At 46.0% G+C, this 25,008-nt stretch overlaps 1 protein-coding gene across 1 annotated transcript in view; it reads left to right on the top strand.

Annotated features, from left to right (window-relative positions):
- The first annotated feature begins 388 nt into the window (after window positions 1–388).
- Window positions 389–25,008, top strand: part of LOC122942391 (serine/arginine repetitive matrix protein 2-like) — a 38,567-nt gene continuing 13,947 nt past the window's right edge. Inside the window, exons 1-15 of the mRNA XM_044299982.1 lie at window positions 389–562; window positions 7,925–8,033; window positions 8,117–8,198; window positions 9,935–10,050; window positions 10,133–10,199; window positions 10,283–10,313; window positions 10,589–11,374; window positions 14,879–15,117; window positions 15,241–16,825; window positions 16,915–17,024; window positions 17,119–17,290; window positions 18,228–18,359; window positions 18,838–19,640; window positions 20,265–20,301; window positions 24,477–24,548. Coding sequence (XP_044155917.1) covers window positions 7,942–8,033; window positions 8,117–8,198; window positions 9,935–10,050; window positions 10,133–10,199; window positions 10,283–10,313; window positions 10,589–11,374; window positions 14,879–15,117; window positions 15,241–16,825; window positions 16,915–17,024; window positions 17,119–17,290; window positions 18,228–18,359; window positions 18,838–19,640; window positions 20,265–20,301; window positions 24,477–24,548 — 4,324 coding nt within the window. The 5' untranslated portion in view covers window positions 389–562; window positions 7,925–7,941. The remainder of the gene's footprint in view (window positions 563–7,924; window positions 8,034–8,116; window positions 8,199–9,934; window positions 10,051–10,132; window positions 10,200–10,282; window positions 10,314–10,588; window positions 11,375–14,878; window positions 15,118–15,240; window positions 16,826–16,914; window positions 17,025–17,118; window positions 17,291–18,227; window positions 18,360–18,837; window positions 19,641–20,264; window positions 20,302–24,476; window positions 24,549–25,008) is intronic.

Here is a 25,008-nt window from a genome sequence, read left to right as displayed (position 1 = left end):
ATGAAGCCCTCCGCGTCTTTGTTTGAGGAGACTGCGCGCCTTTTCTCCCCTCCTTCGAGCACGCCCACCCACGAAGCTGATTGGCCGCACCTCCGCTCACGTGGGGCGAGCCTGCCCAATCACCGACCTTCGCGCTGTTTTTCGAACATTTTTTAAACTTCATACATATTCGTGGTATCCCTGCGCCGCGTCAAATAGTTCGCCGGAAAGAAGCCCCCCTTTCGTCTCTGTTGGACCTTATCGACCGCGGTCACGCCGGCTAGCGCTAGAGGAGAGCGCAGGCGTTTATCCCGAGACGGCTCCGCGAGGCACCGTCGCGCCAGGGTCGAGTTGTCCGGTGGAAAAAGCGAGCGGGCGGAAGGATTCGGCAAGGCGCGGGATTGCGGCCAAACATTTGGCACCGACGACGCGCATGCGTGTGGTGGATTCCGTGAAGGCGCCGATTGCTAGTAACGGACAGCGGGGCTGCTGAGATCGGTGTAGCCCGGCGGCAGCGGCTTAAGGCTCTCTCCTCATTAATGGACTGAGCGATCCGCATCGTAAAGCTTTCTAGACTGCTCAGGTCAGTGTCGGCGGGCGAGGGCGGGAGGAAAGCTGCTCTGTTATGAGGTGGCAGGGAGCCCGCCAATTTGTGTGAGCTCTGGGTCTGTCACCACGTCCTCTACGTGAGGTTCTTGTACGGCAAGCGGGCGGAACCAGAAGGTTTCTAAGTTCGTTGCTGGGCCTTGAGGTCAGCGGGAAGTCTCCCTGGGGGGTGGGGAAGCCGCATAGTTCGCGCAGGGGTGAATTCACACTGGGACAGAGCTCGCCTGTAGCGGTGTATACAGTAGGAGCTGATACTGAGAGGATGGTAGGAGTGTGCTCCTGTGAACTACAACTCCCAGTCTGCAGCTGTCAGTGCATGGTGGGAGTTGTGGCTCTCCAGCTGTTCATCTACATGCTGCACACCGCCTTCTACGTCCCGCATGTTACCTGACGTTTCAACACCATGGACAGCGAGGTCTCCATCACATCTGCAGACATGGTGACTTGTGGTCGCCGACCCCTCTCTCTTAGATGTGTGCAGGGCCCCCTGGAAAGTAATGGGCCTGTGTGCAAAAAATGAGGAAAGCACGTGGGTGGAAAAAAAAAAATGTTTGTTTCCATGAGGCCTTAAAGGGGTTGTCCACATTTGGGGTAGTAGTTGTGCAAATCTTGGGCACACCTGCTTCCCGGTGCTGCTTCGCTCACCGGCCACTGCTACGATGCCAGGATGTTACCTACCATTTTTGGCCACAGAGGACATGACGTAAGGGGAGCTGGTCACTGCTAAGGCCAGCGATTGGCTGCAGCGGTGTCAAAGTGGTAGAGTGAGAAGCATAGCGGGGAGCCATCCCAGGTAAGTAGGGGTCCTTTTGCAGGTCTGCCTTAGAGGTGGGTGGTTTGCTGAAAATGCCCACCTCAACACAACCTATTTAAAGAGGTATTACCGCCTGAGACATTGATGTCTTACCGCTAGTATGTGTCAGGCAGCTGCTGTCAGTCACTATGGCAGTTTTGGCTATAGCCGGGTGCTGTACTTGGGTATCCCTAAAACTCCCTTAGAAATGAATGGAGATGCTTAGCACGTGCCCGACTGGCCGCTCCGTTCTCTTTGGGAGGGGGGAATTGGGACACAGGCTTCTTGTGATCAGTGGGGGTCTCTGTGGTAGGACCATCACCTGGTCCCCGTGTCCCTCTGGTTCCTTGCATGGCCACCGCTGCATCTCTGTCGTGCAGATCACAACACCTGGTTACGGTGGAGCAGCCAGTAGAAGGCCGCGATGGTCACTTGCCCATCTACAGTCACTGAGATGTCATGTAAGGTGGCAGCTCACTATTGTGGCCTGCTGTCACCGTCTGCCCATAGTTTACTTTTGTGGTCCATGGGGGGCCAGTTGTTGAGAGTTGTAGTTTTCAGTAGGTTGGTGATCATAGGGGGCCTGGTAGAGGGGGTAGGTAACAGGTGCTGTCGGCAGGGTCCGGCTGTGGCCATCATGGGTGCTGCCTGGCACATGCTCAGTCCTGGAAGAGGATTTGAAGGCTTTAGACATGTGCGTGGTGTTGTGACAGGCCGGTCACTGTAGATAAGACTCCATACATAGACTGTCAGCACTCTCGCGGGGTGGGGGGTGGCTGCCCACGTGGCCTCTGCTAACCAGTGCACTGGTTATGGAGCACGTGTGCAGCAGGGTCGGCCAAGGGTGGAAAGTATTTTTGCCTAATAGTAGGAGTAAGTTCAGGCGACCTAGACAAAGCTGTGATTACCCTATGTAGACGGCATGAGGGCCATGTCCCCTTAAGGGACAGGACCCCTGCAATCAGTATTCGGCCCCCGGATACCTCTTCCTGGATTGTCTCATGAAGGCAGGCCCTATCATGGCATGTGAATGTCTTAGCAGAGTGGCCCTCTTCCTAGGGGTCCCTCTTATATAAACCAGAATGCAGGGGCTCTTTAACCACTTCAGCCCCGCTAGCTGAAACCCCCTTCATGACCAGAGCACTTTTTACACTTCGGCACTACACTACTTTCACCGTTTATCGCTCGGTCATGCAACTTACCACCCAAATGAATTTTACCTCCTTTTCTTCTCACTAATAGAGCTTTCATTTGGTGGTATTTTATTGCTGCTGACATTTTTACTTTTTTTGTTATTAATCGAAATGTAACGATTTTTTTGCAAAAAAGACATTTTTCACTTTCAGCTGTAAAATTTTGCAAAAAAAACGACATCCATATATAAATTTTTCGCTAAATTTATAGTTCTACATGTCTTTGATTAAAAAAAAGTTTGGGCAAAAAAAATATGGTTTGGGTAAAAGTTATAGCGTTTACAAACTATGGTACAAAAATGTGAATTTCCGCTTTTTGAAGCAGCTCTGACTTTCTGAGCACCTATCATGTTTCCTGAGGTTCTACAATGCCCAGACAGTAGAAAACCCCCACAAATGACCCCATTTCGGAAAGTAGACACCCTAAGGTATTCGCTGATGGGCATAGTGAGTTCATAGAACTTTTTATTTTTTGTCACAAGTTAGGCTACTTTCACACTAGCGTTCGTCGGTCCGCTCGTGAGCTCCGTTTGAAGGGGCTCACGAGCGGACCCGAACGCAGCCGTCCAGCCCTGATGCAGTCTGAATGGAGCGGATCCGCTCAGACTGCATCAGTCTGGCGGCGTTCAGCCTCCGCACGGACAGGCGGACAGCTGAACGCTGCTTGCAGCGTTCGGGTGTCCGCCTGGCCGTGCGGATCCGTCCAGACTTACAATGTAAGTCAATGGGGACGGATCCGTTTGAAGATGCCACAATATGGCTCAATCTTCAGGCGGATCCGTCCCCCATTGACTTTACATTGAAAGTCTGGACGGATCCGTACGAGGCTATTTTCACACTAAGCTGTTATATGCTAAAATAATGCAGACGGATCCGTTCTGAACGGAGCCTCCGTCTGCATTATTATGATCGGATCCGATCGAACGCTAGTGTGAAAGTAGCCTTAGCGGAAAATGATGATTTTTTATTTTTATTTTTTTCTTACAAAGTCTCATATTCCACTAACTTGCGACAAAAAATAAACTCTAGGAACTCGCCATGCCCCTCACGGAATACCTTGGGGTGTCTTCTTTCCAAAATGGGGTCACTTGTGGGGTAGTTATACTGCCCTGGCAATTTAGGGGCCCAAATGTGTGAGAAGAACTTTGCAATCGAAATGTGTAAAAAATGACCGGTGAAATACGAAAGGTGCACTTTGGAATATGTGCCCCTTTGCCCACCTTGGCTGCAAAAAAGTGTCACACATCTGGTATCGCCGTACTCAGGAGAAGTTGGGGAATGTGTTTTGGGGTGTCATTTTACATATAACCATGCTGGGTGAGAGAAATATCTTGGCAAAAGATAACTTTTCCCATTTTTTTTATACAAAGTTGGCATTTGACCAAGATATTTTTCTCACCCAGCATGGGTATATGTAAAATGACACCCCAAAACACATTGCCCAACTTCTCCTGAGTACGGCGATACCAGATGTGTGACACTTTTTTGCAGCCTAGATGCGCAAAGCGGCCCAAATTCCTTTTAGGAGGGCATTTTTAGACATTTGGATCCCAGACTTCTTCTCACACTTTCGGGCCCCTAAAAAGCCAGGGCAGTATAAATACCCCACATGTGACCCCACTTTGGAAAGAAGACACCCCAAGGTATTCAATGAGGGGCTGGCGAGTTCCTAGAATTTTTTTTATTTTTTTGCATAAGTTAGCGGATATTGATTTTTATTTTTATTTTTTTGTTTTTTTCTCACAAAGTCTCACTTTCCGCTAACTTAGGACAAAAATTTCAATCTTTCATGGACTCGCCATGCTCCTCACGGAATACCTTGGGGTGTCTTCTTTCCGAAATGGGGTCACATGTGGGGTATTTATACTGCCCTGGCTTTTTAGGGGCCCTAAAGCGTGAGAAGAAGTCTGGAATATAAATGTCTAAAAATGTTTACGCATTTGGATTCCGTGAGGGGTATGGCGAGTTCATGTGAGATTTTATTTTTTGACACAAGTTAGTGGAATATGAGACTTTGTAAGAAAAAACAAAAACAAACAAAAAATTTCCGCTAAATTGTGCAAAAAAAATGTCTGAATGGAGCCTTACAGGGGGGGGGGGGTGATCAATGACAGGGGGGTGATCACCCATATAGACTCCCGGATCACCCCCCTGTCATTGATCACCCCCCTGGTAAGGCTCCATTCAGACGTCCGTATAATTTTTACGGATCCATGGATCGGATCCGCAAAACACATGCGGACGTCTGAATGGAGCCTTACAGGGGGGTGATCAGGGAGTCTATATGGGTGATCACCCCCCTGTAAGGCTCCATTCAGACGTCCGTATGATTTTTACGGATACATGGATCGGATCCGCAAAACACATGCGGACGTCTGAATGGAGCCTTACAGGGGGGTTATCAATGACAGGGGGTGATCAGGGTGATCACCCCCCCTGTAAGGCTCCATTCAGACGTCCGTATGATTTTTACGGATCCATGGATCGGATCCGCAAAACACATGCGGACGTCTGAATGGAGCCTTACAGGGGGGTGATCAATGACAGGGGGGTGATCAGGGAGTGTATATGGGTGATCACCCGCCTGTCATTGATCACCCCCCTGTAAGGCTCCATTCAGACGTCCGCATGTGTTTTGCGGATCCGATCCATGGATCCGTAAAAATCATGCGGACGTCTGAATGGAGCCTTACAGGGGAGTGATCAATGACAGGGGGGTGATCATGGAGTTTATATGGGTGATCACCCGCCTGTCATTGATCACCCCCCTGTAAGGCTCCATTCAGACGTCCGCATGTGTTTTGCGGATCCGATCCATGGATCCGTAAAAATCATGCGGACGTCTGAATGAAGCCTGACAGGGGGGTGATCAATGACAGGGGGGTGATCAATGGTTCATAAAGGGTTAATAAGTGACCGGGGGGGGGGGGGTGTAGTGTAGTGTTTGGTGCGACTTTACTGACCTACCTGTGTCCTCTGGTGGTCGATCCTAACAAAAGGGACCACCAGAGGACCAGGTAGGAGGTATATTAGACGCTGTTATCAAAACAGCGTCTAATATACCTGTTAGGGGTTAAAAAAATTCGGATCTCCAGCCTGCCAGCGAGCGATCGCCGCTGGCAGGCTGGAGATCCACTCGCTTACCTTCCGTTCCTGTGAGCGCGCGCGCCTGTGTGCGCGCGTTCACAGGAAATCCCGGCCCTCGCGAGATGACGCATATATGCGTGACTCTGCGCAGGGCTGCCACCTCCGGACCGCACATCTGCGTTAGGCAGTCCGGAGGTGGTTAAGAAAGGTGTCACAGGCCTGCAGACTGAAGGCATCGGGGCCGATATACTGGTGAAAATGCAGCACAATTCAGACACGCGTGACTTGTACAACATTTCCTGACTGTCTTAGATGTGTGTACCTTGCTCGACAAGTGGGGGAGAATTGTTTAAGCAGCTGCCATTATTCATTTTTTAAATGCTTGTATAGAGCTTAGTTCTGTGGGGGAGTAATTGTAATTTCTTGGTGCTATTTGAGAGTATCAGTGACTTTGTAATTTGTATACCTTTTGTTATTTTGGTCATGTGAGCACCTAAGTGTGGTTTTCACTTTTGTATAATGTATCCACAATGAAATGTTTGGGCCAGCAGACAACGCTGGACAAAAACTGCTGGTCCTGGCATATCTGCTGGCAAAGAATGGATCTCTTGCGAACCCCATTATAGTTAATGGGGCTGATGGTCATTCCACGACCATCTGGCAGTCCTGGATCCAGAGAGCTTCGGCAGGCTGTTCTCTGCCGGGACAGTGTGAAATGAGCCTAAGGGTCCATTCACACGTCCGTAGGTGTTTTGCGGATCCGCAAAACCAGCGCTCCAGACTAAAAAAATATCAAGGAGTCATTGGCTCTTAACCTGAAAAATTTGGGAGCCAAATAAAATTTTGTCGGCAAATTTAAAATGCATATAATTACGGTATAATGAAAGAGACATGTCTTAGGGTACTTTCGGCAGAGGATTCGGGCAGGCAGTTCCGTCACCGGAACTGTCTGCCGGATCCGTCAAACGTATGCAAACTGATGGCATTTGTCAGACGGATCAGGATCCTGATTCGTATGACAAATGCATTGAAATGCCGGGTTCGTCTCTCCGGTGTCATCCGGAAAATCTGATCTGGCATTTTTTTTTTTTTTCACATTTTTTCTGGACTGAGCATGTGCAGACTGCAAAAGCGGATCTGTTTTGCTGGAACACTCGGGGCCGGATACGGCATTAAAGCATTTCAATGGGGAAAAAATGCTGCCATTCCGGCAAGTGTTCCGGAATCTTAGCCGGAGATAATGCCGCAGCATGCTTCGGTTTTATCTCCGTCCTGGAAAGGCAAAAAGGCTGAATGGATTGCTCTCCATTCAGAATGCATTAGGATAAAACTGATCAGTTCTTTTCCGGTATAGAGCCCCTAGGACAGAACTCAATGGCGGAAAAGAATGCAAGTGTGAAAGTAGCCTTACCTAGGGTTGTCACGATACCAAAATTTTGATTCGATTTCGATACCATAAAAAAAGTATTGCGATACTCGATATCATGCGGGGAAAAAACGCCAAAAAAGCTGTGTGCATTCTGCATTTTATGTAACGTCTGGACCATAATAAACAGTCCGATCCTAATTTTTGTCAGGACAAGGTGACTAAAAAATGGCAAATTGCAAGTTTTATTAATCTGGGCCTATGTGGCATTTGGAGTCACATGGACCAGAACTGAGGACACGGCCAATGTTTACTTCACGTATGACCAGCTTTAGGCTACTTTCACACTAGCGTTCGATCGGATCCGTTCTGAACGGATCCGATCATATTAATGCAGACGGTGGCTCCGTTCAGAACGAATCCGTCTGCATTATTTTAGCATATAACAGCTAAGTGTGAAAATAGCCTCGTACGGATCCGTCCAGACTTTCAATGTAAAGTCAATGGGGGACGGATCCGCCTAAAGATTGAGCCATATTGTGGCATCTTCAAACGGATCCGTCCCCATTGACTTACATTGTAAGTCTGGACGGATCCGCACGGCCAGGCGGACACCCGAACGCTGCAAGCAGCGTTCAGCTGTCCGTGCGGAGGCGAGCGGAGCGGAGGCTGAACGCCGCCAGACTGATGCAGTCTGAGCAGATCCGCATCCATTCAGACTGCATCAGGGCTGGACGGAAGCTCACGAGCGGACACCCGAACGCTAGTGTGAAAGTAGCCTTAGACATGTGCTCGTTATAAGCCACTTGTAGTCATTAGCACAGTATCACTGCAGATCTCATACAGTATATGTCTGGTCATGAACAGTTCAGTTAATTAGTGTTTTTGTTTCTCTTTTAGGTAAGTTTGTTGTGAAGATGCCTCTACACGGTGAAATAGTTGTAATAAAAAGAAATGGTACAGATGGAACTCACTTTCCATTGACGGCAACATCGTGCTTGTTTGGAAGGTACGCCTTTGTTTTTTATATCCTAATACCATCGTGCCCTCAAGATGCTGAGATGACTCTAATCCCTGCTCCTTACGTTACAGAAAAACAGAGTGTGACATCCGCATTCAGCTGCCACATGTCTCCAAAGAACACTGTAAAGTTGAAGTCAAGGACAGTGGAGAGGTAAGTAATGGATTATTGTATGAGACTGTACCGTTGAGTCCAGTATAGTCAAACCACTGAATGCTAGACACTAGCAGCAAGAATTTCCAGGGCTGATCACTTGCTACAGTGTATTAATGCAAGTAACATTTTTTTGGCCATGGCGTAGGCCATCAGGAGACTGAATACTACGACTGTCAGTCATTCTTCTTTACCTCTGACAGAAGGCTCAGCTGTGGTGAGCACAGAGCCAGAGTTGGTGAACTGTGCTCCTGGATTAACGGGGTTGTCCCACATTTGGTGTTTTCACTGCGAAATGGGACTACGTGCCGGGCACAGGTGGCTGGGTGAATGGAAACAGCTGAGCGAGCATTTATTTTTTTCATAACTCCTATTGTAGCAAATGGAAGGTACGCAAACCGCATACTAGAACAAGCTCTCAAGAATTACAGAAGCAGCTTAGCTTGTTCTCCTATGTAGTCTGTGTAGCTCCTATTTACTATAATGGATGGGGGTTATCTGTGGAATTTGATATTGGTGCCCTATCTTCAGTCTGGGTCATCAATATCAGATCTGGGGTATTCAACTCCCATCACCCCCGCCTCTTAGCTGTTCAAAGAGGCTGCAGTTCTCCATGAGTGGCAAGGCCTCTTCCTAGGCCAGCGACATATCTGTACATGGGTCACATGGCCTAAGTGCAGCGCAGGCCCATTCAAGTTAGTGGGGCTGAGCTCCAATATTAAGCACAGCCGCTGTACAATGTAGTTGTGAAGAGACCACAGCGCTTGCCGAACCTCCCCAGTGGACTCGTACAACTGATCCCGCGAGTCGGACTCCCTCAGATCTAATATTAATCACCGATCTTGAGGATAGGTCATCAAATTCCTGGAGAACCCCCTTGATAAAAACAGTGTTTGGCTGTTTCCATTAGCCTTGTCACCCGGGGCCGGTGCTTAGTCCCATCTCGCTGTGGAAACTGCAAAGGGGGACAGCCTTTTTAAATAGCCCCCGTCACCAAATAAGTCATGCGTATATAGTGTTGTTGGCCATGCTCCCTTGAGCGCATGGCACCTTTTTGTTTTTATTAATATGGGTACCCCAAATTTGGAGACGTGTCCCTCTTAAATCTTGGCACCACAGAGGTATGGCCAGTCACTCCTGTTTTCCTAGGCAGCTGCTGGGCTTCAACTCTTCTCGGCAGTGTCTCACTCACACTGTAATGTTGTAGCTGTGATGCAGCGTAGTCTCGCAACAAATCCCAGTTCTTGCAAAAATCATTCTGCAGCTAAAGTCTGTGAGCGGCATTGTCACAGAGTTGGATAAACCACCCTTGGCAAGAGAGGAGTGACTGGCCACACCTCTGACTAGTCGCTCCGGTTTTAAATATGTGGTGCCGAGATTCAAGGGGAAAAATATCTTCAAAATGGGGAGACACTTTTTACTAAAGGCTAATGTTTCCTGCTCAGGGTAGCATGGTCAACAGCACTATATATGTATTTGACATTTTAAAATGTGGTTAAAGTTTGTTTTTGAAATTTGGTTTTTAAATGTTTAGTAAATGTCAAGAGATTTTTTAAGCAAAGTATATTCCAAAGTTCAAGAACTTCTCAGCTGGAAATCTGGCTTTTCCTCTAAGCATACATCTTGTAAGCATTTGAAAGTCTTGAATTTCTTGGTGGGCGCTTGCTGTCTGAGGCACATTTTATACTTGTAGACTCTTAAAAGGTTTTAAAGACAAGGTTCTTATTTCTCTGTAGGTATTTGTTACCAACTTAAGCTCAGTGAACCCAACTCGGCTCAACGGAAACGTTGTTAAACGGCCAGTACACCTCAAGCACGGAGATGTAATCACAATTATCGATCGCTCATTCAGGTAAACCTAATGCACAGTTCATTTCCTAATGGTGACAAAAAAAGATGAAAGAGCATTGTATGATGATGTACTATGTTAACAGATTTGAAAAAAACCCTGCAAAGCAAGGAAAACGGAGATCAACAGGGCTTGATTCTGAAACCTTTAAGGTAGGTGATTTGATTGTGAGTGAACTTTGTACAGCATTTGAAAAAAATCATGAAGTACAAACTTTTATTTTTTTCTCTTCCAGGTGTTTGCAAGTAACCAACCTTCAGACATAAGTATGTATCTTATTTCTACATGTACTGTTTCTGTATTACTATATTAAAAAAGGTTCTGTTACCTTTAATATACACTGCAACATCTGTGGCGTCTGTAGAACAATGAACCATAGGAGTCCTGTGTGTATGTTCTAGAGGCCCAGTATTGAGCTGCACAGAACATTGGTGGTAATGGTTATATAATAGAAAAAGGATACATGTTATTGGGAGGCTGTAAGAAATGAATATGTAAAAATGTAGGAGGTGATGGGTATTTTCATATTTTGTTTAAACAGATGAAACTGTGCGGATTGAAACTCTAACCAGTAAAACGCAACGCAAATCTGAAGGAAACCTCACCAAAACTACGCATTCACGTCGATCGCTGCAGGTTTCCGCTTCGTCAGAGACCAGAAACGATCTGTCCCCCTTTGGCGAATTGTATGAAATGCTTAAAAGTAAAGTGGGTGCTCAAAAAGAAAATGGTAAAACACCCGTGAAAGATAAAGGAAGCTCTCCAAAAAATACAGCGCTAAAGAGAAGCCTTCAAATTCAAGACAATTCCCAGTCTTCTATTGAATCCAAGCGCACTTCTAGACGAAGTCAATCAAGTGACAGCCCAGTAACACGTCCCAAGGAGGTTGTTAAATCAAGATCGGCTTCTACTGGAAGAGTCGGAGAGGCCTCAAAGAGTCCCTCAAGGAGTCCTAAAACTTCCTCTAAGGAGTCTTTAGCAGCTAAAGAGCTTGAACAGACAAGGAGAACTCCTAGCAAACGGGCTTCTCAGTCAGTGCCCGAGGAGCAGGTTATTCCCAGTGTAAATGGAAGCGTTGAGAAACTATCTCCCAGAAGGTCTTCAAGCAAAAAGCAAAGCCAAGTAATTACTCAGGTACTCTCTACCCCTACTAACACCAAAATACCTGACTCTTCAACACCTCAGTCTGTCCCTGAACAGCCAGTATTAAAGAACCAAGGGAGCTCTCCTCGAGGTAAATCTCCTACTCAAGGAAGAATAAGTGCATCCAAATCGCCAAAATCCAGTCAAGATAAACCTTCTGTAACCGAGGCTAAAACAAGTACAGGTATGTTGTTTTCTGTGCTGCTTCTTGCATTAACCTTCGATGTCTGGTTGCATTTAGTTGAAAAAAAAAACAGATTTCCGTTTTTTCGATACTGGGCTGCGCTTCTGCGCAGTCTAGTATCTCTGAGCATGAGCGCGCTGCTATCGGCGCGCTCATGTTCTCTCAGCAGCACGGGGAGAAGGAAGCTGTCCTCCCTCCCCCTGTGCTGCTGCCGCTGCCACCAGTGAGAAGAGCGGGACGGAGGAGGGGCGGGCGCACTGCGCCACCAATGATAGGATTATTCCCACACAGAGCAGCGCCCAGCGATGTCTTAGCACTCACCATTAGTCCTGGGCGCCGCTCTGTTCGCCCGCAGTGCCCCATTACTGTCTCCTCTCCTGCTCCACATGCTGCTGATTTACTATCGGAGCAATGGGAGGAGACATCAGCTTTACTAGTGGGCGTTCCTTCTCCCTGCACTGCGATTGGACAGCGCTACAGCCAGTGAGAAGGAACGCCCACTAGTGAAGCTGATGTCTCCTCCGATAGTAATCAGCAGCATGTGGAGCAGGAGAGGAGACAGTAATGGGGCACTGCGGTCGAACGGAGCGGCGCTCAGGACTAATGGTGAGTGCTGAGAGCCTGAGACATCGCTGGGCGCCGCTCTGTGTAGCCTAATGGTGAAAGTCTGGAGTCCCATATACAGTAGTCAGTCTTTAACACACAATACAGGAGGTGGGTGCCGGCAGCAGAATCGCATTGCCGGCACCCTGCCCCTGACAGGGAGCTGCGATCAGCGGCAGTTAACCCCTCAGGTGCCCTAAGGGGTTAACTGCCGCTGATCTGCCAGTACCCGCCTCCTGTATAAAAAGGTAATTATCATTGGTGGTGCAGTGTGCCCCCCCCCCCCATCCCATTAAAAACATTGGTGGCACAGTGCGCCGGCCCCTCCCAACCCCCCAGTATTAAAATCATTGGTGGCAGTGGCCACAGGGACCTCTCCCCTCCCCCTCATTGGTGGTGCAGTTGCAGCTTCTGATCGGAGCCCCAGCTGTGTAAGCCTGGGGCTCCGATCAGTTACCATGGCAGCCAGGACGCTACATGAGCCCTGGTTGCCATGGTAACGTCCCTGATGCTGTGTGCACAGAGCAGCAGGGACAGTGTGAAGTCCTATTCACCCTGATAGAGATCTATCAGGCTGAATAGGACAAGGGATGAAAGATCCCAGGTTCTAGCCCCTAAGGGGGGAAATAGTTATTAAATAAAAAGTGTAAAAAAAAACCCCACCAAAATATTAAGTATAAATCACCCCCTTTTCCCAATTTTACATATAAAAATATATAAATAATAAACATATTACATATCGCCACGTCAGAAAAGTCCAAACTATTAAAATATAAAAAAAATCTAGGTGGTGAATGCCGAAACAGAAAAAAATTAATAAAAACTGTGCGATTCGCCATTTTTAAAAATGCGGAATGCACGTGGCTTTTTTGGTTTATTTTTTTCGCGTGGTATAGATAGGAAAAAGGCAGCACTCCAAAAATAAAATTTAAAAAAATACTTTATTCACCGCAGTGGCGACGTTTCGGCTCTGTAGCCTTGAGAAAGGCTCGTATACAGAGCCGAAACGTTGCCACGGAGGTGAATATTTTTTTTTTTTTTTTAGAGATATCTATGTCTCTGTCTGTCTCTCTTAAAAAAAATAAAAAAAAATAATAATTACAATTGTACCCTTTTTTTTTTAAAACACTGACACTCCTGATCTGACCTCTTAAATGCTCATTATAGCTCAATTCTTATACTGATAAGATGGTGGTTTAAGTGTTTGTACCAGTCATTTAATAAACTTTATCTCTAAATTACTATAAGGTGAAAGTAAAAAAGCACCATGCAAGTAAACAGTTAACCCTTTGTGACAGAACAGTTGAATATTTTTGATAAAGACCAATTTAAATTTTTTTTTTTTTTTAGCCTAAAATAAGTTAAAATGCAATCATAAAAAAAGAAATGGCAACCGAAGATGTACATGGCCTTTAATCTCTGGCGGAGATATGTACAATGTTTTCTGCTCGTCTGAAAACACCTTTCCAAAAACTATTGACTGATAGGACCTTAAAGGGCGTTACCACTCCAGAGTTGTCTGTTTTAATAAAGGGGTTGTCCCGGTTCAGAGCTGAACCTGGACATACCCATAATTTCACCCAGGCAGCCCCCCTGACAAGGGCATTGGAGCTTTTCATGCTCTGATGCTCTCCCTTGCCCTGCGCAGAGCAAGGCTCTTTTATTTACAATAACATACTGCTGGGTGGAGGCTTCCGCCCAGCAGTGTGTTCGGTGACATCACCGGTTCTGATGGGCGGGCTTTAGCGCTGCCCTAGCCGTTTTACAGGCTAGGTCAGCGCTAAAGCCCGCCCATCAGTGTTGGTGACTTCGCCAGGCTCACTGCTGGGTGGAAGCCTCTGCCTGGCAGCCCTAAGAACCCAGTACTTGACCGGATCTCAAGAAAATGCCTTTGCCCTGTGCAATTTTAGCACAGGGCAAAGGAGAGCATCGTAGCATGAACTGCTCCGATGCTCAAGTCAAGGGGGCCTACTGGGTGAAAATGGGGATATGTCCGGGTTCAGCTCTGAACCCGGACAACCCCTTTTTAAACATTTGTTTCCCGTGAAATAATGCTGGAGCATCTTCATGAACACGACCGTGCTGTTTTTGCTTTTCGCAAATTGCGGATCAGGCAAAATGCTGCCTGTGTGCCTTTCGCAATTTATGGAACAGGAGGCCCATTATAGAGATGCCTATTCTTGTCCGAAAAACAGACAAGAATAGGACAGGTCTCATAATTTTTGCAGGGTCACAGAACGGAGCAACTGAGCTTTTGCGGACCCATTGAAATGAATGGTTCTGTATACAGAACACAAAAAATGTTCATGTGCATGAGCCCTTACTCTGCATTTCATACCTCCTCAAAATTTGACTAAATCAGCGACTAGGTGTAACATTTGGATGTGTGCCTACAGTCTGACAATGTCCAGCCAATGTCAGATGGGGACGCCCTAGCCTCCGCGCACGGGGAGAGGTGGCGGTCAGTGGCCCGGTGTATGGAAGGACATTTTATAGGATTTGACAACCCCTTTTTAAGTCTTTCCGGGTGAACCTCGGAAGGTCCTATACCTGGGTACACCCGGATCAGCAGAACAGTGTCGTCAGTACCTAATATAGCAACTTCTATCCTTGTGTATTGGTGCCTGGTAATGCAGTTCAGTCCATTCAAGTGAATAGGGCTGATTGCAGCACTAGATACATTCGCATGGATGATTGTGTCCTTGCCTTGGTACTGCTGTAAAGTAGGAGCAAAACTAATTTTGTGTATGAAATGATCATATTTCTCGTGCATGGCATTGGGGGGACACAGCACCATGGTTCTGTGTCCCCCAATGCCTACTACGAGAAAAGGATTTTACGGTGAGTACAAAAAAAAAATTTTTTTGCAGTTTAGTTCAACTTGTTGCTTTTTCTTAATAGCTGAACCGAGGAAATCCCCAAGAAAACGAAGAAGCGATGAGCTTTCCCTTCCAGATCCGCCACCTAAAAGGAAGAGGGTCTCTTTTGGGGGACATCTTAGTCCAGAGCTCTTTGATAAAAGGCTGCCTCCTAACTCTCCCCTTAAAAAAGGTGCCACGCCTGCTCGAAGGAGTCTGTCTCTCAACTCTCCACGTGCTGTTATGCGCAAAAGCTTTGGCCTTAATCATTCTGTTATAAGGGTAAGCACCAACAGCTCATTCTTTATGGAATTTCATATCTCAATGCAGAAATCTTTATCGGATGTTGTACACCACAGTGCAGCTGAGCAACAATTATATATTTTTTCCCCTCTTATTTATTAGGAGGTCTTTGAAAAATCTGAAAGAAAGTCTTCAGGGAAAGGTTCCCCAGCCAAGCCATCTGCTAAAAGTCCATCACCAGCTAGAAGATCTGTTTCAGAGACCTCACCAGCTGTATCTAAGACCAATGCTGGCTTAACACCTGTGAAAAACTCCCCGCCTAAGAAGTCTCCAGCAAAAACACCATCCACAACCTCTACTAAGATGACGCCAGTTAAAAACTCTCCATCCTCAAAGTCACCAGGCAAATCTCCTTCCTTAACTCTTAAGAAAACGCCATTAGTAAAGACTCCGGCCAAGAGGTCCCCAGTGGCCAAGACGCCATCTCCGGCCAAGAGGTCCCCAGTGGCCAAGACGCCATCTCCGGCCAAGAGGTCCCCAGTGGCCAAGACGCCATCTCCGGCCAAGAGGTCCCCAGTGGCCAAGACGCCATCTCCGGCCAAGAGGTCCCCAGTGGCCAAGACGCCATCTCCGGCCAGGAGGTCCCCAGTGGCCAGGAGGTCCCCAGTGGCCAGGAGGTCCCCAGTGGCCAAGACGCCATCTCCGGCCAAGAGGTCCCCAGTGGCCAAGACGCCATCTCCGGCCAAGAGGTCCCCAGTGGCCAAGACGCCATCTCCGGCCAAGAGGTCCCCAGTGGCCAAGACGCCATCTCCGGCCAAGAGGTCCCCAGTGGCCAAGACGCCATCTCCGGCCAAGAGGTCCCCAGTGGCCAAGACGCCATCTCCGGCCAAGAGGTCCCCAGTGGCCAAGACGCCATCTCCGGCCAAGAGGTCCCCAGTGGCCAAGACGCCCCTAGTTAAAAAATCTCCGTCCTCAAAATCGCCAGTCAAATCCCCTTCTGTAACTCCTAAGAAAACGCCTACAGTAAAGACTCCGGCCAAGAGGTCCCCAGTGGCCAAGACGCCGACTCCGGCCAAGAGGTCCCCAGTGGCCAAGACGCCGACTCCGGCCAAGAGGTCCCCAGTGGCCAAGACGCCGACTCCGGCCAAGAGGTCCCCAGTGGCCAAGACGCCGACTCCGGCCAAGAGGTCCCCAGTGGCCAAGACGCCGACTCCGGCCAAGAGGTCCCCAGTGGCCAAGACGCCGACTCCGGCCAAGAGGTCCCCAGTGGCCAAGACGCCGACTCCGGCCAAGAGGTCCCCAGTGGCCAAGACGCCGACTCCGGCCAAGAGGTCCCCAGTGGCCAAGACGCCGACTCCGGCCAAGAGGTCCCCAGTGGCCAAGACGCCGACTCCGGCCAAGAGGTCCCCAGTTAAAAAATCTCCGTCCTCAAAATCGCCAGTCAAATCCCCTTCTGTAACTCCTAAGAAAACGCCTACAGTAAAGACCCCGGCCAAGAGGTCCCCAGTGGCCAAGACGCCGACTCCGGCCACTCCTGTTACTCCATATATTAAGGGTCGATTCTCTATTTCGCGTATAAATACTCCACCACAGGAACAAGTTCCAAGTAAGCTACCAGCTTTACAGACAAAGATCTCTCGTAAATCTCTTTCAATGAAGAAAACTCCTCGAAGAAGCAGAAAACTTGAAGCTTTTGAACTTATACGTTCTAGAAGGAGAAGTGGTGCCACAGAAGCCAACTTGCTTGGTAAGTCTTAGCAGACACAATGGCTACATTACTTTTGCTCTTGGGATCAATTTGAAAATAATAAATTATTTATTTGTATATATTTTTAGTGTCTAAATCATGGGCTGACGTGGTAAAAATTGGAGTTGCCAAAACCCCAAAGAAGATTAATAAACCAGTACAGAAAGTGGTGCCTACGAAAAAGCTATCAAAACATAAGGTGTGTGTGTGATAGAGAATCTCTAATAAAATGTTTACTTTTGTCAAATTCTCAACTGTATGTTGTAAGTATTACAATATTTGTCTGTTTTCAGACTCCACTGAAAAAATATAAGGATCTGACAAGCACAGGTCATGCAGACTCTCCTGCCACAATCCTTGTTGGAAGAGCTCATACAAGAGTAGTGAATCTAACTGGACATGTCCCTAAAGTTGTGAGGAACCGGGCTGTAAAACTTGACACTGACCACAATGAAAGCTTTTCTGGTAAATATTACTATGGTTCTGACTTATTCTGGATTAACATTGTAGGATAGTGTGCTGAAGTGGATAGATTTGGGTAAAGGTATAATTTATTTAGTTCTATTTTTTATTTTAAAGGGTTTCTGTCATTAAATAAAGTTGTCAAAAGGTGATTGACATCCTCGGTCTCCTCCATGCCCCGCAAATCCCATGCCTGCACCGTCAGTTTTAGTATTAGGCGCAGTGAGTGAAGGGCGCTCTCCTGCTGCCGTCCCTTACCGCCTGCGCCCAATAAAAAAATGGACTGCGCGGGGCTGCGAGGTTGTCAAACGTTGAGAGGACGGAGCCTCTAGGTCAGGCATCCTCAAACTGCGGACCTCCAGCTGTTGTAAAACTACAAATCCCACAATGCCCTGCTGTAGGCTGATACCTGTAGGCTGTTCGGGCATGCTGGGAGTTGTAGTTTTGCAACAGCTGGAGGGCCGCAGTTTGAGGATGCCTGCTCTAGGTGCTGCAGCAACGCCCAACTAGCACCTAGAGGCTAATTTGCATATTATAAAAGTCATTATTTAGCGGCGGCCGGCAGGTAGAGAAGTCATACAGTTATGTTCTGCTGACATTAGCACATCGCTAATGTCAGCCAGCTACATTACTATTTTTCTGTTGACAGAAACCCTTTAAAGGCACTGCCTTACAATGGCCAATTACTGGTGGTGCTCTGTCTACCAGGACCCCCTACTGATCCTGAGAACTATACTCCCCAGCAGTCCCATAGAATGTGAATAGAGCACATCCTCACCCTGCCACATCATCAGTGGCACTTTCGTTCTCTGTATTAGTTGGGGTCCCAGCACTAGGACCCCCCTGTGACCTTTTATTCTCTATTCTGTGCATAGGGGATAACTTTAAAGGTGCTATTTTATACTAACCTGTCTTTTTGTTCAACCCTCTTCTTTCCTAGGTGTGGCTGAATTGTTTAGCACCCCAGCAAATGCCAAGCAAAGAAAAAGTAATCGATTGGAAAGCTCTAAAATAACCTCGCCAAATTCTGAGGTCGTGGAGATGTCGGTGATGCAGACTCCAGAAGGATCAGGTTGGTGTTCAAATTGCTGTTGGTTGCATTTTGTTAGGGAAATGGTGTAGGGGAATAGGTAGGTTGTAAACTTATGAAAACTCACCTGTGAATTATGGTAACACCTGAATGCAGTGTGCTATCTTGTCTTTTGATTGAGATTTTTTGGGGTGTAGGCATACGTTGCCTACTGTCTCCAATGTTTAAAGGTGTTTTCTGGGGCTTAGATTTTGATTACTTATTTTCAGGTACCCTAATTTCAGCTTTTTGTGGCACTGGTGCCAGAATATTTAAAATGTTTGTATCTGGAAGCAGAATGCTCTGTCCACTGTATTGCAGTTCAGCTGCTATTCACTTGAATGGTAGGAGCACACTACCCGAGGTTCTGGATCCCCATTAAATGTGGCGGGATTTATTCTGCCTGAAATATACCATTACATGTGGTATGAACCGACTTATGTTTCTAGGACATGTCTTAAATTTCTTTCTTTGCTTCCAGGTGAAATGGTGGTTTCACCATTAAACAGTGCTAATACTACAAAACGTAAGCAATATAGCCGGGATGCTGTGTCGAGGCTTCTGCAGAGTCCTGCCTCCCTAGAATTGCAGTCTGAAGAGTTGTCAGAAGAAACTCCAAAATCACAGAAGGGTAATCGGAAGTCTGTGGGTCTCTCAGGTGTCAAACGCATTATGAGAACGCCTAAACAGAAAGGGGCACCGGTTATTGACCGTCATGCATTAGGGAAAATGTTGAGAACACCAAAAGAATCTGACTCCCCTCGGGCTTCTACTCGGCGATCTGCTAACCTTGAGGTGCTTGGCATTGACAGGCTTGTGAAAAGGCCCAAGCAAAAGGGGTTGCCTGTGGAAGATTTCACTGGTATTCAAAGAATCGTGAAGACCCCTAAAGAGACAGTGCAGCCTGTGGAAGATTTTGCTGGTGTCAAACGTGTCATGAGAACACCGAAGGAAAAAGTACAACCAGTGGAAGATATGATTGGAATAAAGCGACTAATGGCAACACCTAAGGAGAAATCGCAGCCAGTGGAGGATATGGTTGGAATAAAACGCTTAATGAGGACACCTAAAGTCTGTGGTCAGCCAGTGGAGGACATAATCGGAATAAAGCGCATAATGAAAACCCCTAAAGAACGGGGACAGCCAGTTGAGGACATCGCATTAAATCATTTAATGAATACTCCAGTTGAAAATGTTCAGTCAACTGAAAGTGCCCGTCCGATAGAAGAAATATTTGGAATAAGAAACTTGATAAAAACACCACCAAAGTCGAAGGCCAGAGAGGTAAATACATACATGGTTTATAAAGCTAGTAAGAAAGTCTTGTGTGCTTTCATCTGGAAAGCTCTAAATGAATTAGACGTTTTACAGTTCCACTTAAGTTTTGTTTCAATTCTTCACTGTTCTAGACTCAATATCTAAAATGTGTTCATTGTTTATTGCCAGCGGATAACAAAAATCTGTCCTGGTCGTGTGATGGACGCACAGATGCAGGGCTCGTTACAGTACAGTTATCAGAACCGTAATTGGCTTTGGGATCATCTCATGACCCAGACTGCTTTTTATCCACTAGAAGTAAACATTGATCTCACTTGAGAGCCATTACTGCAGGTTGTTACAGGAAGTAAAGTATATTGGACCATTGTATAACTTTTGATTACACAATGGGTAACTTTTTCAGAAACTGGATTTAAAAAAAATAATAATTTTATAGTCCAAGTCAGTAGTGGATTCAAATGGAATAGGAAATATAAAATAACTGTTTCCAGCCCTAAGTACAAGTATCAATAGTGAAAGTGTAGGGCAGATGGCTATGTATGATATGCATTCCGTTTTTATAGAAACTTATTTATGCTGATCTATTGTTCTCATTTTGAATTGAAACATGTAACCGTTTTATTTTAATAGGATATAACAACTGTTCCCAGCAGCCGCTCTGCACAATGTAAGTATGTCAATATTATAAAAAAAAATCCATCAAGAAATTAGACTTATTAGGGCTTACTATAATTAGGCTCCAAGTGCAGTAAAGCTTAACCCCTTAAGGACACAGGGCGTACAGGTACGCCCTTGTGCCCTGGTACTTAAGGACACAGGGCGTACATGTACGCCCTGTGCATTTTCGATCACTGCCGTGCGGCTGGCAGTGATCGGAACCCGGCGCCTGCTCAAATCATTGAGCAGGCACCTAGGCTAAATGCGCGGGGGGGTCCCGTGACCCCCCCATGTCGGCGATCGCGGCAAACCGCAGGTCAATTCAGACCTGCGGTTTGCTGCGATTTCTGCAGTTTCTGATCCCCGCGGTCCCTGACCGCGGGGATCAGAAACTTTAGGATTAAAAATTGTTTCCTGTATCCCTCCCCCCTGCACCCCTGAGTTGTTCGAGCACGGTGGGAGGTGCAGGGGGAGGGTTGCGGGCGGTGCGGGAGGCGGGCGGTGCGGTAGGCGGGATCGCGATCCCCCGCCCGCCTCCCATTGCGTAATCGTTGGCGTCTAGTGGGTACAGGTGCCAGCACATTGCTGGCACCCTGGTATAAACGGCTGACATCGGTGATGCGATGTCAGCCGTTTAACCCTTTCCATACAGCGGTCCGTACGGACCGCTGTATGGAAAAGGTTAACAGTAAGAGGGAGCTCCCTCCCTCTCCGATCGGGGGGCTGCTGTGCCTTTGCAGTCCCCCGAATGGAGAGGGAGAGAGCTTCCAGGCAGCCCCCCAAGCCCCGTCCTTACCCTTCCCCGTCTGCGCAGTTCTGGCCACTACTGAGCAGACGGGGAAGGTTCCCATGGCAACAGGACGCCTTCTCAGGCGTCCTGCTGTCCATGGTGCTGAACAGATCTGTGCTGAAAGCATAGATCTGTTCAGTGTAAGTAAAATACAGTGCAGTACTATATATATTGTACTGTACTGTATTATGCAGACATCAGACCCACTGGATCTTCAAGAACCAAGTGGGTCTGGGTCAAAAAAAAAGTGAAAAAAGTGAAAAATAAAGTAAAAATCAAAAAACACATTTATCACTGATTAAAAATGAAAAAAATAAAATTCCCTACACATGTTTGGTATCGCCGCGTCCGTAACGACCTGATCTATAAAACGGTAATGTTACTTTACCCGAACGGTGAACGCCATAAAAATAAAAAATTAAAAACTATGATGAAATTGGAATTTTGCCCACCTTACTTCCCAAAAAAGGTAATAAAAGTGATCAAAAAAGTCGCATCTACGCCAAAATTGTAACAATCAAACCGTTATCTCATCCCGCAAAAATCATACCCTACCCATGATAATCGCCCAAAAACTGAAAAAGTTATGGCTCTTAGACTATGGAAACACTAAAACATGATTTCTTTTGTTTCAAAAATGAAATCATTGTATAAAACTTACATAAATAAAAAAAAAGTATACATATTAGGTATCGCCGCGTCCGTATTGACCGGCTCTATAAAAATATCACATGACCTAACCCCTCAGATGACCACCGTAAAAAAATAAAAATAAAAACGGTGTAAAAAAAGCCATTTTTTGTCATCTTCCGTCACAAAAAGTGTAATAGCAAGCAATCAAAAAGTCATGTGCACCCCAAAATAGTGCCAATCAAACCGTCATCTCATCCCACAAAAAATGAGACCCTACATAAGATAATCGCCCAAAAATTTAAAAAACTATGGCTCTTAGACTATGGAGACACTAAAACATTTTTTTTGTTTTAAAAATGAAATAATTGTGTAAAACGTACATAAAAAAAAAAATTGGATACATATTGGGTATCACCGCGTCCGTGACAACCTGCTCTATAAAATTACCACATGATCTAACCTGTCAGATGAATGGTGTAAATAACAAAAAAAAAAACGGTGCCAAAAAAGCAATTTCTTGTTACCTTGCCGCACAAAAAGTGTAATATAGAGCAACCAAAAATCACATGTACCCTAAACTTGTACCAACAAAACTGCCACCCTATCCCGTAGTTTCTAAAATGGGGTCACTTTTTTGGAGTTTCTACTCTGGGGGTGCATCAGGGGGCTTCAAATGGGACATGGTGTCAAAAAAACCAGTCCAGCAAAATCTGCCTTCCAAAAACCGTATGGCATTCCTTTCCTTCTGCGCCCTGCCGTGTGACCGTACAGCGGTTTACGACCACATATGGGGTGTTTCTGTAAACTACAGAATTAGGGCCATGAATAATGAGTTTTGTTTGGCTGTTAACCCTTGCTTTGTAACTGGAAAAAAAAATATTAAAATGGAAAATCTGCCAAAAAAGTGAAATTTTGAAATTGTATCTCTATTTTCCATTAAATCTTGTGCAACACCTAAAGGGTTAACAAAGTTTGTAAAATCAGTTTTGTATACCTTGAGGGGTGTAGTTTCTTAGATGGGGTCACTTTTTTGGAGTTTCTACTCTAGGGGTGCATCAGGGGGGCTTCAAATGGGACATGGTGTCAAAAAAACTGTCCAGCAAAACATGCCTTCCAAAAACCAAACGGCGCACCTTTCACTCTACGCCCCGCTGTGTGGCCGTACAGTAGTTTACGGCCACATATGGCGTGTTTCTGTAAACGGCAGAGTCAGGGCAATAAAGATACAGTCTTGTTTGGCTGTTAACCCTTGCTTTGTTAGTGGAAAAAATGGGTTAAAATGGAAATCTAGGCAAAAAAATGAAATTCTCAAATTTCATCCCCATTTGCCAATAACTCTTGTGCAACACCTAAAGGGTTAACAAAGTTTGTAAAATCAGTTTTGAATACCTTGAGGGGTGTGGTTTCTTAGATGGGGTCACTTTTATGGAGTTTCTACTCTAGGGGTGCATCAGGGGGCTTCAAATGGGACATGGTGTCAAAAAACCAGTCCAGCAAAACCTGCCTTCCAAAAACCAAACGGCGCACCTTTCACTCTACGCCCCGCTGTGTGGCCGTACAGTAGTTTACGGCCACATATGGCGTGTTTCTGTAAACGGCAGAGTCAGGGCAATAAAGATACAGTCTTGTTTGGCTGTTAACCCTTGCTTTGTTAGTGGAAAAAATTGGTTAAAATGGAAAATTAGGCAATAAAATGAAATTCTCAAATTTCATCCCCATTTGCCAATAACTCTTGTGCAACACCTAAAGGGTTAACGACGTATGTAAAATCAGTTTTGAATACCTTGAGGGGTGTAGTTTATAGAATGGGGTCATTTTTGGGTGGTTTCTATTATGTAAGCCTCGCAAAGTGACTTCAGAGCTGTAGTGGTCCCTAAAAATTGGGTTTTTGTAAATTTCTGAAAAATTTCAAGATTTGCTTCTAAACTTCTAAGCCTTGTAACATCCCCAAAAAATAAAATATCATTCCCAAAATGCTGCAAACATGAAGTAGACATATGGGGAATGTAAAGTCATCACAATTTTTAAGGGTATTACTATGTATTACAGAAGTAGAGAAACTGAAACTTTGAAATTTGCTAATTTTTCCCAATTTTTGGTAAATTTGACATTTTTTTATGCAAAAAAAAATATTTTTTTTAACTTTATTTCACCAGTGTCATGAAGTACAATATGTGACGAAAAAACAATCTCAGAATGGCCTGGATAAGTCAAAGCGTTTTAAAGTTATCATCACTTAAAGTGACACTGGTCAGATTTTCAAAAAATGGCCTGGTCCTAAGGTGTAAAAAGGCTGTGTCCCTAAGGGGTTAAAGGGGTTCTCCTGCCAAATATATCGATGACCTATTGTCAGCATAGGTTCCTGACACCCCACTCCGGGCAGCTGTTTGAAAAGAAGGCGGTGCCCCCATGGAGCTTCCTAGTCATTATGCTATATGTTATAATGACAGGTCAGTTTTGATTTGTGGGGGCCTGCTACCTGAGGACCCCCCTCCACCCCCGCCTCACAAACACTAAGTGAGCAGAGTGGTATACAACATTTTTTTCCTGCCTGGGTCATTCAACTTGGGCTTCATGCACACTGTTCAGTTTATTTATTTTATTTATTTTTTTGTGGTCCGCACCTGAGCCGCAAAAACTGCTGCTCGGATGCGGACCAGAACGGTCGTGTGCATGAGACATTAGACAGGTTTATGTTCAGCAGAAGATGGTTACAGGATAGATGCAGGGAAAACGTTAGTTAATTGAATTTTTTGCTTTAGCATTAGGAAACACTTCTGTGCGTCGAGGAAGACTTGCAAAACGTTTGAGCCTTCTGGATGACACTGCTTCAGGTATAGTGTGCTGCAAGTTAACATTTGTGTTATGGGAAATTGACCTGTTGTTGAACCCCTTTTAGGACAGAACAATTTTCCTTTTTTATTTTTTTTTCTCCCAGCTGTCCTAGAGCCATAATTTTTATTTTTCTGTTCACATAGCCATATGAGGACTTGTTTATTTTTTATCTTTTCGTGGAACTGGTTGTACTATCTAAGGCTACTTTCACACCTGCGTTAGGTGCGGATCCGTCTGGTATCTGCACAGACAGATCCGCACCTATAAATGCAAACTATGGTCTCCGTTCAGTACGGATCAGTCTGCATACACTTAGTCAAAAAAAAGTCTAAGTGTAAGTCAAACGGATCCGTCCTGACTTTACATTGAAAGTCAATGGGGGACGGATCCGTTTACAATTGCACCAATATTGTGTCAATGTAAACGGATCCGTCCCCATTGACTTAGATTGTAAGTCAG

The sequence above is a fragment of the Bufo gargarizans genome, chromosome 6 (assembly GCF_014858855.1).
Source record: "Bufo gargarizans isolate SCDJY-AF-19 chromosome 6, ASM1485885v1, whole genome shotgun sequence".
Taxonomy (NCBI): Eukaryota; Metazoa; Chordata; class Amphibia; order Anura; family Bufonidae; genus Bufo; species Bufo gargarizans.
This window is presented reverse-complemented; position numbering and strand designations above follow the sequence as displayed.